The 14,718-nt window shown below is 40.3% G+C and overlaps 1 protein-coding gene across 1 annotated transcript; it reads left to right on the top strand.

Moving 5' to 3' along the window:
• Nucleotides 1-4,769: 4,769 nt before the first annotated feature.
• c1ql4a (complement component 1, q subcomponent-like 4) lies at nucleotides 4,770-14,428 on the top strand. Its single transcript, XM_030734035.1, has 2 exons — nucleotides 4,770-5,596; nucleotides 13,107-14,428. The coding sequence occupies exons 1-2, from the start codon at nucleotides 5,051-5,053 to the stop codon at nucleotides 13,284-13,286; spliced, it is 726 nt and encodes a 241-aa protein (XP_030589895.1). The 5' UTR covers nucleotides 4,770-5,050; the 3' UTR covers nucleotides 13,287-14,428.
• The last annotated feature ends 290 nt before the right edge of the window (nucleotides 14,429-14,718 follow it).

Here is a 14,718-nt window from a genome sequence, read left to right as displayed (position 1 = left end):
GTGTTAAATTAACAGATATATGGTGTTAACTTTTGACACTACACACTGGTGTTAGGTAAATTCAACACTGATGTGTGTTAGATTTCAACTATTGAGAGTGTTGTTTTAACTCTATCACGGTGTTAACTGTTTAACACTTTCAAAAGTGTTATTTTAACTCGATCTAGAGTGGACCAATATAGACACTTTGAAAGTGTTGAATTCAACTCCCTAGGAGTTGAATTAACACTTCTAAATTTGCTGTGTAACTACTTGCTAATTGCAAATTGAGGTTTGCTTTATTGTAATTTATTATAATCTTCAGTAAATTGTTACTAAAACAGTCCACACAATCCAAGCCGTTAACTGTTATTTTGGCCAATTAAAGCTGGAGAGCTTTTGATTAATCACACTCAATCCAGAGTGCAGTTAAAGTGAGTGAGAGAGTGTGTGTGTGAGCGGGGAGAGTGAACACATCCCTCTGTATGCTGGGCCATGTCTCTGAGTTGATGGCGAACGGAGCTGGTATAGAGGGTGGGAGGAGGTGGAGGTGGAGAGGTGCAAGGGATAACTGGCCCTGCTGGGAGGGAGGCTGGAGGAGAACACAAATAAAGAGAGGGAGGGTAAGCGAAAAGGGAGAAGGAGAGGGTGGAGCATCGGACAGATGACAAATTGTGATTAATAAATGTGGTTCAGGACGGCAGTGTGGAGGGTTGTTATTAATAGAGAGAATTAGAGTGGCTGTGCAACTCAATCTGCACACTGTCACTCTGCATCAGGCCCCATAATCAGAGCCTAATGAAACAGCAGAGCACCAGGATGTAGGCACATCCACACTCATGTGCTATGCTTACAAGTCTACACTGACAATACACTACAACACACACTCTCAGGTAAACAATAAGGTAACTAAAGGTTTCCATATATATATATATATATATATATATATATATATATATATATATATATATATATATATATATATATATATATATATATATATATTTTGTTTGTTTTTTTTTAATGATCTTAGTAAAGATAGCTATTGTGACATATCTTTTTTAACTGCAAGACCTCCATTCCCTTTCCTTTTACTACAGTACACCGCACATCCAACTATAGCCATATTTTCAAGGGACAGGCCAAATAAAGTGTTACATGTATATTACTGATGTATGTTACTTTTCACGTCTCTCTATACATCTTTTTTTTCTCAGCTGTGCAGTTTGACACTTATCCCAGACCTTTATGACCCTAATGACCTCTAAATTGATTCACTAAAGTACAGTCTACATAGCAAAGAACAGGACCTTGATAGTTGAATACCTGCCAGTGTTCACTATAGAAAACGTGAAAGGTGTTTCCCCTGGGAATGATAGCCCTCCGACAGCTATGTGCCTCTTGGGGACAATATGTCATTATTCGTGAAAGAACCGATCCTCAGTATGTGTTGGTTGCACTTTATGCACCGGTCCCCTCAAAGCAAAATGTGTCATATGTTGTATGCAACATACCTGTATGGAATTTTGGACATATATTACTGTGATAGCTGAGGTAGCTCCTCTGATTACTAGTCTGTGTGCAAGAAAGATTCAGTTTGTGTAAAAGCCAAAGTATTTAATAAGTGCTGTGTATTGCTGCACTGAAGAATTAGTATGTCTTTAAGAAACTATGCCGACAAAACAGCCACAGCAGAAGAGAAATATAACGTGAGTAATGTGGCTGTAAATAAGTTTCTGCTTCGCTCTTTCTTATTTACACAGAGGAGTGGAGAGAAAAACTAGTGCTCGGATTATGCAGGCGTGTGCACAAAAGGCCGCGATTTATTCTTGGTGTATCATAATATATGAAATTAATTATTAAACAAACTAATAACTCAAAAAGCCCAGTACTTATTTTCCTATGGCCCTTTTGCTACTGGTGTCAGTTGATTCTGTGTGAGTCACAGTGAACGCAGAACAGGAAACATGATAAAGCAATTGCACTGAATAAAATGAAGACAAATTTCATTAACATAATGCATAATATTGAAATTTTAGGTGAGCGTGAATAGTAAGAGGAATGAATCAAGAAGAGAATAGGGAGAGAGGGAACAGACAGCTGAAAGACATGCACATATTTCAATATTAATCACCTCAGTAATATTTTAACAGGCTTTAAAAATCCAATCCTGAGCATATTGCCTCTGACTGTTGGCAATGATTATCTTCCCCATGCTGCTTAGGAGCTCTGAGCACTGTTCTAGTGGGCCAGACTGACTGACCTGCAAACTGGGACTGACACAGCATTTAACTCGTCCCTGTGCTGCTCAGCTACACCATCATTTCCCAACGGAAATATTGTATGCTATCGCTCCCCAAACCTTTCCAACCCTCCACCAATTTCCCACCAAATCCAAACCATCTTTAGAAAGCCACCTTAAAACTTGGTGATTATCCATCTATCCATGTCCGGGGGGATGAGGTGATGATCTCTACATTACCAGACAGTGGTCATCGTATTTGAGGAGAGCGGGGTCGAGGAGGTGGGGGTTGATGAAAAGGGAGTCATCAATACTGAATGTAGCCCTATTCCCCTTGCTGCCACTGCTTCGGCCATTAAACTTTAAACTCGCAGATGTGCGATTGTGCCTGTCAGACAGGTGACACAAGACTCCAAGGAAATGATGATATGAACTAAAAATCTGCCCAAGATGTTTCTGAAATTAAATGTGATCACCAGTGAAAGTGATGCTGCGGTAACTAAAATTGTAGGAAATGCTGACACAAGGATGCGAACCATGGCTTTCGGTGTAAAAGCTCTTTGTCTGTGTATCTCTCTGTATGTCTGCTAGGATGCACATGTGTCAACACCAAACTGCAGGCATTGTATGTGCTTGTGTGTGAGATTTTAGGTAAAAGAAAAAGAGCAGCACAATGTCTGGGGCAGGGTGTCTCACTAATGAGGCTTTATAGCAGTGGGATGCGAGTCACACACACAGACAATGGTCTGGGGAACATTTAGTGTCTCTTCTCCATTCCTCACACATCATGCCGAGGCAGCTTTTACTTAGTCACCATCCTCTGTCCTCCCTCGCCTGGCACACAGAAGATGAAAACATCTGCTTTCCTTTTGCAACACTCTATCAAACATTTTGCTTGCAAAGAGTTTGCCTCTAACAACAGGTGAATGTCAGGCTGGCAAGATACAGATGGAACAATCAGTGTAGTTTAGTCCACATTTGCATCATTTTACAGGTAAATGAATGCACCATAGTGATAATATAAACAACAGCAACAACAATAATAAAATAATAACATAATAATAATGATAATATATTTTTTTTATGTAGAGCAAAAAAAAAAAAAGAAAAGAAGACTAACAAGAAATTCATAAATAAATATCCGTTTTAGGAAAAAAGAGAGAGCGAGAAAGCGAGCGAGCGAGAGAGAGAGAGAGAGAGAGAGAGAGAGAGAGAGAGAGAGGGAGAAATCTAACAGGTGTAGACTAGGACTGCCCATGGACGAAGCGCTGCGAAGGGCGATACAGTAAACTGACACGCTGGCTAGGAGCGTCAGACTGGCGTGCGCTTTTCGTTTGGAATTGCTTAAAAAGTGCTCAAGCAGATATTTTCTGGGTTTAAATTCCTCCGAAGTTTGTATCTTTAAGTCTTCATTTTTTTTTTTTTTTTTTTTTTTTTTTTTTTAACCTGGAAAGAAAAGAGGGGATTACGGTCTGATTAAGAAACTCACTTTCCGGGCACCTCCCGCGCGCCCGTCGGCTCTCCAGCTCTGCTTTTGGCACCGTAGCGGTCCAAAGTCCTTCAGTCATTTGATGGAACGCGTGAAGTACACTGAGGCACAAAGACTTTGTCCCCCCGAAATTAAGGGATTATAAAGAGTCGCTGGTGAGTTTTATTTTTCAGTTGTATTTAGCAGTTCACATTTAACCAGAGACTCGTTACAGATAACTATATATTTTGTGTGAATAAATGCACATAAAAATCTATTTTAAAAAAATGTGCATAACTATTTGGCTTATTTCTAGAAAACACTATTCCCACATTTATTTTAAAATGATCATTTTAGTTCTATCACTTTATTTTTATTTTAATTGTTTTACTTTTTTTTTCTTTTAATGCTGTGCTCCAGTTAAATTATTGTAAGTCAGAACAAATCAGCTGTTGAGTGTCTCTGCTCTTTTTACCATTCTTTTTAGATCCAGCAATAGCCAGAAGAGGAATCTTTCAAATGCCCACCTAAGTCAACAAAATTGTTTTTGGCTTCCTGAAAAACATCTTTTTAATGTGAACAGATAAAAGTTGGAGGTCATAGGATGATTGTGTCAAGAAAAGATCTTTGATGAACTTTTTTCACTTGCAGCCATGGCATTAAGTGAGATATACAAATGAAGTGAAATCCACTGTGTTGGAGGGAGGATTCAAAAGAAGATTTTTCTTTGAAAAAAAAAATCCTATAAACTGTAGAATATTCTTCATCCAACAAAACAAACAAACCTCTACTCCCTCTTCAGTGAGCTGAATTTGGCACCAGCTCTCACTTCAGCATACTTCTAATTAAGATCCGCTTTCACAATTACCGTCTCACTGCCAGATATGGTTTCTGCTTGATGCTGAAAATTGAACAGAACTGCAGGACTGCAGGAGAAATCAGAAAAAGACAAAGCAGACTTAATCAATTGAATTATGTTTTTTGTACCGTGTCACCACAAATCTGAAACATCAAGATATTTGTATTTTGTGGTGTGAAAAGTTTTTATCCTTTGAATCATATAGCCCTTTAAATGTTTTGAACCCTGGACATTTTTAATTTCACTTGGATTTTCTCTCCTGGTTTTTTCCTTTGTGGCTGTCTGCCATTTTCTGCTCTCATTCATACTTGCCTCAGTGATACGCTGTTTCTCCCCAGTCCTCCCTGTATCCCTCTTCACCTTTGCATATCATACTGGTTCTTTGAGAGGCTTCATCCTGGCCGGCACTATTCCAGCCAAGGGGGAAGAAGACTTCCTGACGCTGGCCGCTTCACGGCTCAGCCGCAGGAAACGCGTTATTGGAGCTGCTGTAGGTGTAGCAATGGTTCTAATACTCTTGGTGGCCATTCCCTTGCTGGTCCACACAACCAAAGGAGGGAATGCTGGAAATGCAGGGAGCCATTATGAAATGCTCGGAAGCTGCAGGATGGTATGTGATCCTTACACCACATCTCAGCCAGGCCAGGAGCTGACAGCTGTGTCTCCACCTCCCCAGGATTACTCTGGGAAGAAGATAAAGTCTGGGCTACGAGGGCCTCCAGGGATCCCTGGCCCTCCAGGAGCACGTGGACCCCCTGGAGAGCCAGGCAAGCCAGGGCCACAGGGTCCGCCAGGTCCAGGCCCAGGTGGCTATTCTCCTTCACTCTACACTCCCAAAATTGCCTTTTACGCAGGGCTACGCAAGCAGCACGAAGGCAATGAAATACTGAAGTTTGATGATGTGGTGACCAATGTAGGTAACTACTATGAGCCCAGCACTGGCAAATTCACCTGCCCACTGCCTGGCATCTATTTCTTCACCTACCATGTTCTAATGAGAGGAGGTGACGGTACAAGCATGTGGGCAGACTTGAGGAAGAATGGATTGGTGAGTACGTGTGTGTGTGTGTGTGTGTGTGTGTGTGTGTGTGTGTGTGTGTGTGTGTGTGTGTGTGTGTGTGTGTGTGTGTGTGTGTGTGTGTGTGTATGTGTGTGTGTGTGTGAGGATGTGCATGCATGAAAGAGTGCCTGAAACAGTGTATAAGTATGTATTTGTATGTATGCACACACATGACCATGCAATAGATTTTATTTATTATTTATTTATTACTGCTGACCATCCTGTCTTAGCATTGACTCATATTCACCTCTGTAACATTGAGCTCTTCAGATTCAGAGCACATTCCACTTAGCAGGTGGCAACATGACAGCCAAAGAATGAAACGGCAATCTTTCTCCTCATTAAGGCAAATTCATGCTATACAGTCTAAAATTGCAGATACAGGTATTTGTGTTGGCTAAATGACAAGTGGCAGAATGCAGCCACTGCCGCTGAAAGGAACAGTCTAATTAGTAAGTATCATACACAGAGCTTGATTATCGCCTAAACAGAAGTGCAAAAGAGCACAAGAGAAATGTCTGTCAGAATGTGGACCAGCCAGTTTACACCTCAGCTAAATAAATAATGAATGTAAAATTGACAGTCCACTCATCCACTCCTTCATTCCCCAGACACTAATTAAAGACAGAGGGGCTGATGGGGGGAAGAGGAGAGGAGAGGTGGGATATATCACAGGGATTTTATCAGAGAACTCCAAATTCAGGAAACATTCTTCAAGTTTCTTTTTACACATTCATTCATTCATCAAGGACTCTAAATGCAAATACACTCTGCTCCCAAGTTACTCTCTAGACATATAGTGTATCAAGGACTGTTCATCCACATAGCTCAGTGCTGGTTCATGCACACAGTTTAGTTTATCAACACAGTTGTACAAAAGTAGAATGATTTAGACAGTACTTTTTTTTAGATGTAAAATTAAATGTTTAAAATAATTCATCATTAACTGTTTGATATTTGATGCATTGTTGTATATGCACGAGACCACAAAGCTGAATATGTGTTTAAGGCTGCCTGTCTAATGCCCCGTATTGTCATTCAAGTCATTTTAGACTGCTAAATAATTTATACATCTTAGATGAGATCTCCTGAACACCCGCTATACTTTCCTCTCCTAACCCCTTCCCAGCTTGTTCATTGATTCTCCATTAATTATCTTTTCACTCAACTCAATTATTTAACCTCACCCAGGTCCATCTGACACCCGTGAGCTGGCCTCTTTAAACAGATCTGTTAAATAGAGCGCTCACCTAACAGGGACGTACCCAAACAGAGCTGCTGGTGGATGGAAATGGAGTGTAAATGAAATTCTGCAGAATGCCTGATCATGTTTGGAGTTATTGAAGCCCCGAGGCAGGCGGGTATTGTGCCTGAGGCCAGTCAGTGGCTAGGGTTTACTAAAAGGGCACTGTGTTTGACAGGTTGCATTCCTGGCTATAGAATCAAACAGCCTGTTTTACCATTGCCGTAGGTGCTGAAGCTTTATTGGATATTTTCTCTGCCTGCTGTTTTTATTTATTTATTTTTAGAAGAAAGACTTTGCCATTGCCACAAATTTGCCTCTTTTTCCTTTCCACTTGTGTTATTACATTTCTAATGGACAAGGTAACATATAACCTTATCTGCTGTGTTAGGCAGCCAGTCCAAGAGAATAATCTCAGAAAGATTCAGCGAGAATGAATGAAACACGAGAGGCTGGACATGACAGGGACATGCTGAGACGTCCACTTGAAGACTCTGAAAGGGAGAGCGAAACAAGACAAGTGAGTTGATGGCAAGATCAGGGGTGGAGCAGAGGAAGATAGATGACTTAATGGAGGTATGGAGACAGTGGGCTGGTAGACGATGCATCTGGGAGGCTGGTGGTGAAGGCCAGGATGAGATCAGGCATGATGACCAATGGACTCCCACTCAACACGTCTCTACTTGACAAGTGATCAAGGTCGACTAGAGAAAGAGAGGGAGCGAGAGAGAGAGAGAGAGAGAGAGAGAGAAAGAAACAGGTTTTGCGAGCTCTCTTCATGCACTGGTTGAGCAAGTGCAGATGCTTGTTTAAAATCAGGTTATTAAGTAATTCTGAATGCCAGTAATGCCATATTCTGGGAATATAGAAGTTGTATAGCTTCCCTTTTATCTCAGCTAATAATGTTTAAAATTGACATGCTGCATTGGTTGTTGGAGTGTGTCACGTGGCATGATCTCAGGAGGATGTGCTGACTGTGGCAAGGCTTCCATGGGATTCCTATAGATCCAATACCTATTACCTTCAATAAATCCCCTCCCTGTAAAGCCTACCTGCTCACACCTCAATCTAACTTTCACAAATCATTGCAGCATGACACCGTTTCAGAGCCGAGGGATTTGTGATTGAAGGGGGGGGGTCACACTTCAGCTGCTTCCATGTTTGTAATTGACTTAGAATTTAACTCTAATGTAGATGTGGAAGTTTGATCAGCACTTTTCTTGCTCAGCTGATTAACTGCCACTCGTATTATTTGCACAGCTGCAACACAACAAACAAAATTGATAACCAAATGTGGAAATATATTAAATATCTATTATAATATTATGATACTTAAAGATTCAATATATCCAGTCTCGCTCAACAAAAATCATTTTAAAAGTCCTTCTCATTGTTGTCAGCACTATTACAAGTGTATTAATATCACTCCATCACCAAATCACCACCCAGGATATATGAATTGAATTCTAGTTAATATTCCAGATTGGTAGCAAATGCTATTAAGACAGGCCCTGCTAATGTTGGCATGCTTTATGTTGTGAAGGATTATAATACACCATGCATACCTTCTCCAGTGAATGTCTCCCCTTTCCCCTCATTAACTGGTATCTGAGCTGTTCACCTACTCATTTACAGCTCTATAATACTCCACTCTGTACATATCCATATATTAAACTTTCTTGATGCAATGTGCAATGTAGACAAATAGATACCATCTCAGCTCTCATTTAATCTCTCCCTTGTATTTTCACCTTACACAGACTCTTTTAATAGCTCAGTTAAAGGTCAAGTTATTTCATACAGTAATGTTAAAATGTCATCACTTGCTATAATGACTGGTACCTGTATTAACCCCCACAGAAAGAGACAAAGAGGCAAAGACTTGGATGCACAGCAATTTATTTTTTTTCTAAATAAAATCTTATTATATGCTCCTGATTAAACACAATAATTAAGACAAGTCACAGTGTGCACAGGTGCCATAGACCCCAGAATATAATACAGAATGGCAGGTAATAGCAATCTAAGGTACGGTTCAGTGCTTAAGTCGCTTGTTGCCATGTAATCCCTGGGCTCCCAGAGGAGAGGGAAAACCTATTCAATAAATATTCTATTTCCACAACATGCCCCCCACCCCCTCCCAAACCCTCCTGCCATGTGCTGGAGTCCCTTAGGTAAGTTTAACAGCTACTTTTCTATTGTCTCCGCTCTAAGAGGTCAGTATATCACAGTGAATGAATCCTGTCAGTTTTATTACCAGTGGAGCAAAGCACCACAGATAAAAACAAGACTTCATATACCCCCACATCTCCCTGGTCTCACAAAATAGCCTCGCTTGATCAGTCTGTTACTCTAGCCCCCCCCCCCCCCCCCCCCCCCCCCAACTCTCTGGCCCTTGTTTTTCTCCACTCTCCCTTCATTTTGTCTATCCTTGTCTGTCTTTTGTGCTGCGGCTCCACTTGTATAGAAAATGACACTGCAGCTGCTCCTTACACCAACCCCCTCCCTCCTCCTTCTTTCTCGCCTGTGGCCCTCAGCTCCCAGGCGTGTTTACTGGAGGCCCTATAATGAAAGGGCTAGGCGGAGACAGAGACAGCCACAGGCAAGCCCTGGAGGCCCCTGCCTCACGGCTCACAACCCTTCCAACTCCAGGATCAGCATTGTATGTTGCCTGCTTCACAAGGATCAGTTTGTGTCCTCCAGCCGTATCCATCTCTTCTGTCGGCTTCCTGCCCTAATCCCACCACGTCTCCCTCATGCCTCTCTGTCTGGTATCTGCATCACTGGATGGGTTGTATTATTCCTTCAAGCACAGAAACATAAACTGAAGCATCTATTCACATAATATCATATACTGTTTAAATTATATATGCTGAGTGATCAGTGCTTTTCTCTTGTACAGATTAAAAGAAATCACATTTATTAAAGTCATTAAAATATGAGACAGCCTGAGGGAGGAAAATAACTCCCTGCATCTTTCCATTACACTGTTTGGCCAAAATAATGAGGAGGATGACATATCCCTGGTATCAATAGGAAGTCACAACAACAGCATCGCTGTCAGAAGCAACCAATGACACAAATGTGTTGTTGGCTGTCACTATATATGTCAAGCAGAACAATTTAACCTTTACAGATGACAGCGTATTGGTGTTGTTGTTGTTTGAGAGATGGTCTTCTGAGGGCCTAAAAAAGGCTAGATTATGCCAAATGTTTAATTAAACTAATTGGGCAGGCTGGTTAGTACAAGGGTCCCCAAACTTTAAAAAAAAAAAAGTACTGTTCTAATTTTAAAATAAAGGAAATTTCCTGCACTCTAAATGCTTAATATAAGTTTGATAAATGCTGTAAATGTTCATCTTTTTAGGCATTTATGTGTCTTGACTAGCGATGATCAAAAATATTTGTGAGAAAAGTAGCGAAGAAACGAAGTTCCTTTTGTTGGTATTGCTCTGAATATAGAGACGATAGCATTAATATTGACAGATAACAATTTAAATAATGTAAGATACAATCAGTTAGCTTTACATGAAGTATACAGTAACCTGGTTACTAGGTCTGTTTGAGATGACGCTTCACTGATGTAGGAAAATGTAAATATTACAGGAGCAGGCTAACTTTTTAAATTAAATAAATAAAAAATATTGTAATACAGCTTAAGTTTTCTTATTATACACTGCGAAAAAATTAAAAGGAACACATTTCTATACTGATATGGACAGGGTAATGTGTTAGGAATTAAATGATTCCACATTATTTGATGGAAATGAAAATTATCAACTAACAATGGGTCAGAGGATTTCAAACTGATACTTAATGGCAGTCAAGGTGCCGTTGCCTAGCCTGCAGAGGTCTGACCCACCACCAAACTGGTCATGCTGAACAATGTTACAGGCAGCATAATGTTCTCCACAGCTTCTCTAGAGGCTTTCATGTCTGTCATATGTGCTCAGGGTGAACCTGCTCTAATCTCTGAAAACCACAGGGTGCCAGTGGTGGACCTCCCAGTTCTGGTATTCTATGGCAAATGCCAATCACGCTCCACGATGCCAAGCAGTGAGCACAAAGCTTAGTACAGGATGTCGGGCCCTCAGGCCACCCTCATCAAGTCTGTTTCTGATTATTTGATCAGAGACATTCACACCAGTGGCCTGCAGGAGGTCATTTTGTAGGGTTCTGGTAGTGCTCATCCTGTTCCTCTCACAAAGGAGCAGATACTGCTGATAGTTAAGGACCTTCTATGACCCTGTCCAGGTCTTCAAGAGTAAATGCCTGTCGCTTGGAATCTCCTCCATGCTCTTGAGACTGTGCATCAGGTATCACCTGATGATACCAGTAGTGACACTGACCCTAGTCAAATGCAAACAAAAAGATGAGGAGGAAAAAAATGTCAGTGTCCTCCACCTGTAAAACCATTCCTATTTTTGGGGCTGTCTCATTCTTGCCCCTCTAGTACACCTGTTCCTAATTTCAGAAACACCAAAGCAGCTGAAACTGATTAACAACCCCCTCTGCTACTAAAATGACCAGATCAATATCCCAAAGGTTTAATTGACTTAATGCTATACTCAGCGTTCCTTTATGTTTTTTGAACTGTATGCTTGCAAATTAGAAAAAAAAATGAATAGAGATAGCAAAAATAAACCTTTTTATATTTAGGCTTTTTAAGTAATCTAAATGTGAAAATTCCCCAGTGGAAATCAGAATATATCTGTAGGATGCCCCGATGGACTAGAAAATATACTCTATCAGGGCATCTAATGTAATGAAACAAGACTTTTGTAGTAGCCTAACAATAGCTATAGTTAGTTTTACTGAGTGGCTTTTGTGCTGTAAACCCTGTAGAGACTGGCTTCTCTGCTCCCTTAATCAATCTGGTTTAGAAAGGACAGGGTCATGCTTAACAACTGGTCACCAGCATGCTATATCATCTCATTTAAGACCACCTACAGATATTATTCAGGTAATACAATCCTAGTCTGGGGTGGATAGATGGTGAACAGCATGTTCAGTTAAGGGAAAAACAGAGCAGTGCAGGGTTGGACAAACATATTTTTTCAGTTACAGTAATTTGATCTGTGTTGCTCTGCGATTGACTGTTTTCAAATTGATGCATGCTCATTGGGGAGAAAGAGCCTCGGTGATGGAAATGACGTGACGGTAGTTGAGTTGCAGATCATATTCTGTGGCTGTCATGGATATGTGCGTGGCTTGTCTGGCTGCTGACATAGATTGAGTGCTCCCACCGTAGATGGACACTGAGCCAGACATAAGGCCACTGATGGCTGACATATGTCTGATGATTGGAGCTGCTACACCAGAATTATTGATACATCCTACTTAGAGGGGTTTCTTTTTTTTTTCTTTTTCTTTTCTTTTCTTTTTTTTTTTAGGAGTACTGATGTTCTGTGCATTTTAAATAACACCGAAGCCACTTTAATATTGCTGAAATTCTAATATGAAAAATCTGAAGGTTATTTCTTAATGCAAGACATATACTTAATATTTGCCTTACATGCAAGTTTAAATAATGCACTTATATATGCTTCATACATTTCTGTAATACTCATAAATGGACAAATCCTGTTTCTTGTACAACAGTAACTCAATCTAGGCATGTGTATTTGTCCACACAGAACAAATCCAATTAAATGTGTTAACAAACAAGTAAAGATCCACTGCTGCCTGCTCAATAATATCAAACTCACACATGGCATGCAAATGTGAAACTGTCTAGCTTAAGCATTGACACTCAATATCATGGATATTGAGCTGGCCCAGCATCATAAGCAACAGGTCAATAGATGATGTGGATGGTGATGCTGTTTCTTGACTGAGCCAGTTTCCCTGTAGATAAAACGTTATCCCCAGTGAGTCCGCTTGTCTCCGCAACCATGCAGATCTCCATCACCCAACCTTTTGCCCCCAAATCCCGTGTGCAACTGATCAATGAAAGACATAGTAGCTGCGTTCACCCCTGAGGTTACAGGTCAGTGTCCCATCCATGTGTTTAAGTAGCATCATTGATGGAGGCTATGTCATACCTATAACCTTGAAGGGCAGGCTGCAATAACTGGCTACAATCCATGCTTAAAAAAAAGAAAAAGATCAGCATGTGATGAATGTGGAGACTAACGCACGACACTTTTTGTTACAAGAAGCTCTGGCTGCATATGAGGCGGTGGCACCAGCAGCTGTTTGTGAAGTTTATTCCTTGTTCTAATTGTCAATGTGTATGTCCTCTGTCGGTGACAGGTAAGAGCAAGCGCCATTGCTCAGGATGCTGATCAGAATTACGACTATGCCTCCAACAGTGTGATTCTGCATTTGGACGTAGGTGATGAGGTGTGTGTGCAGCTGGATGGAGGAAAGGTCCACGGAGGAAACACAAATAAGTACAGCACCTTCTCTGGCTTCCTCATCTACCCAGATTAAATTTTAATCCTGACAGAGAGAAAAAAAAAACCCATCAACATACATGTAGACACACTGACACTTATACAAACATGTATGTATGCAAATTAATGCACAAACACAGAAATGCAGTGTACACACAGAAATATGCACATACATGAATGCAAACAAGCACACACACGATCATATCTGCATAAAGACACCATGGAATTGCAGTCTATAACAAAAAAAATAAAAAATTTGAGTGAAAATCAGAGATAAATGGAATTAAGTCAATCTGTGCCAACAATCATTTACTGGTGCCCTTTGTATTCAAATGTGAATTTCAGAATATGTACAATATAGGTGTAAATAAAAATTCTACATTGTGGCTCGGAAATATCTAAAGAATTATGATGTATTATTTCTTAACTGACATTGTGAGAACTAGAATAAATGAAACACCACAAGTCTGACTGTTGTACTGCAATAATGGTGTTAAGGGTGCCATTAATTAAGATAACAAAGGTGAGACAAATGTGTTCCAGTCTTTATCTGCACAGTATTTATTTCGACATTTCTGCTCTGCTTTCCAACAATCTCTTTGAATGGCCAGCCTGTATTTTGCAACTCATCAGTGTAAAATACTTCCCCCTATGCTTCAAAGTGAATTACGCCAATTGAAAAGAATTAAATCCTTGTTGTCACTCAGCCCGCATTGGGACGATACTGATTGAAGCAAGGCCATTTGAATAAACAGATGCTTGACTCTTCTCTCCCATTTTGATTATGACACTGAATATCACTTGGCAAGACAAAACAAAGCATCTGAACATTCCAAGGAAACATGTCACGATGCATTTCATTGATGGCACTTTTGTGTAATGAAATTTTAATTGCCGAGTGCATTATTGACGATATTGTGTGTGGTTGAGAGCATGTGTGTCTGAGGGTAAGTGGGCATGTTAATATGTGCGAGTGGATATATATATATAGATCATGTAAGATACTGGGAAGGTGAAAAATGGACAAGTCCAGTGTTTTACTTACATTGTTGTACATTTCACATGTTACTAGAATTACACTGCCATACCTGAGATATCTTGTCAAAGAATCACCACATGTAAACAGTCATTTTGGGGATGGGCGATGACGTATACTGAGAAGTTTGAGTTGACCATTGCTATTAAAATATCCATACCTACATTTTCTGTGTTCTTGCATGTTGTTTTGTCAAGGTGAAGGCTAAATATAGACATGTACAGTCATAAACATGCACAGAACCTTTGTGTTTTTATTTGAATTGACCACTTGGACTGACTTGAATTGAATACATGACATGGCTACGTGGACCTATGGTTAAAATGAACACAGCCTGCTTCAATGTGGAGTTCCAATACACGATGAGATGCTAAGATACAAACAAATATTTAGCAATATTGACCTCATTTTAGAATATACACAGGCTCTACTG

Source organism: Archocentrus centrarchus, chromosome 7 (assembly GCF_007364275.1).
Source record: "Archocentrus centrarchus isolate MPI-CPG fArcCen1 chromosome 7, fArcCen1, whole genome shotgun sequence".
NCBI lineage: Eukaryota > Metazoa > Chordata > Actinopteri > Cichliformes > Cichlidae > Archocentrus > Archocentrus centrarchus.
Note: the sequence above shows the minus strand (reverse complement) of the source record. Positions and strands in the feature narration are given on the sequence as shown.

Coding starts and splice junctions, on each gene's coding strand:
- c1ql4a (XM_030734035.1), top strand. CDS start 5,051: ATGGTTCTAATACTCTTGGTGGCCATTCCCTTGCTGGTCCACACAACC. Junction 5,597..13,106: donor ACTTGAGGAAGAATGGATTG/GTGAGTACGTGT, acceptor TGTCGGTGACAG/GTAAGAGCAAGCGCCATTGC.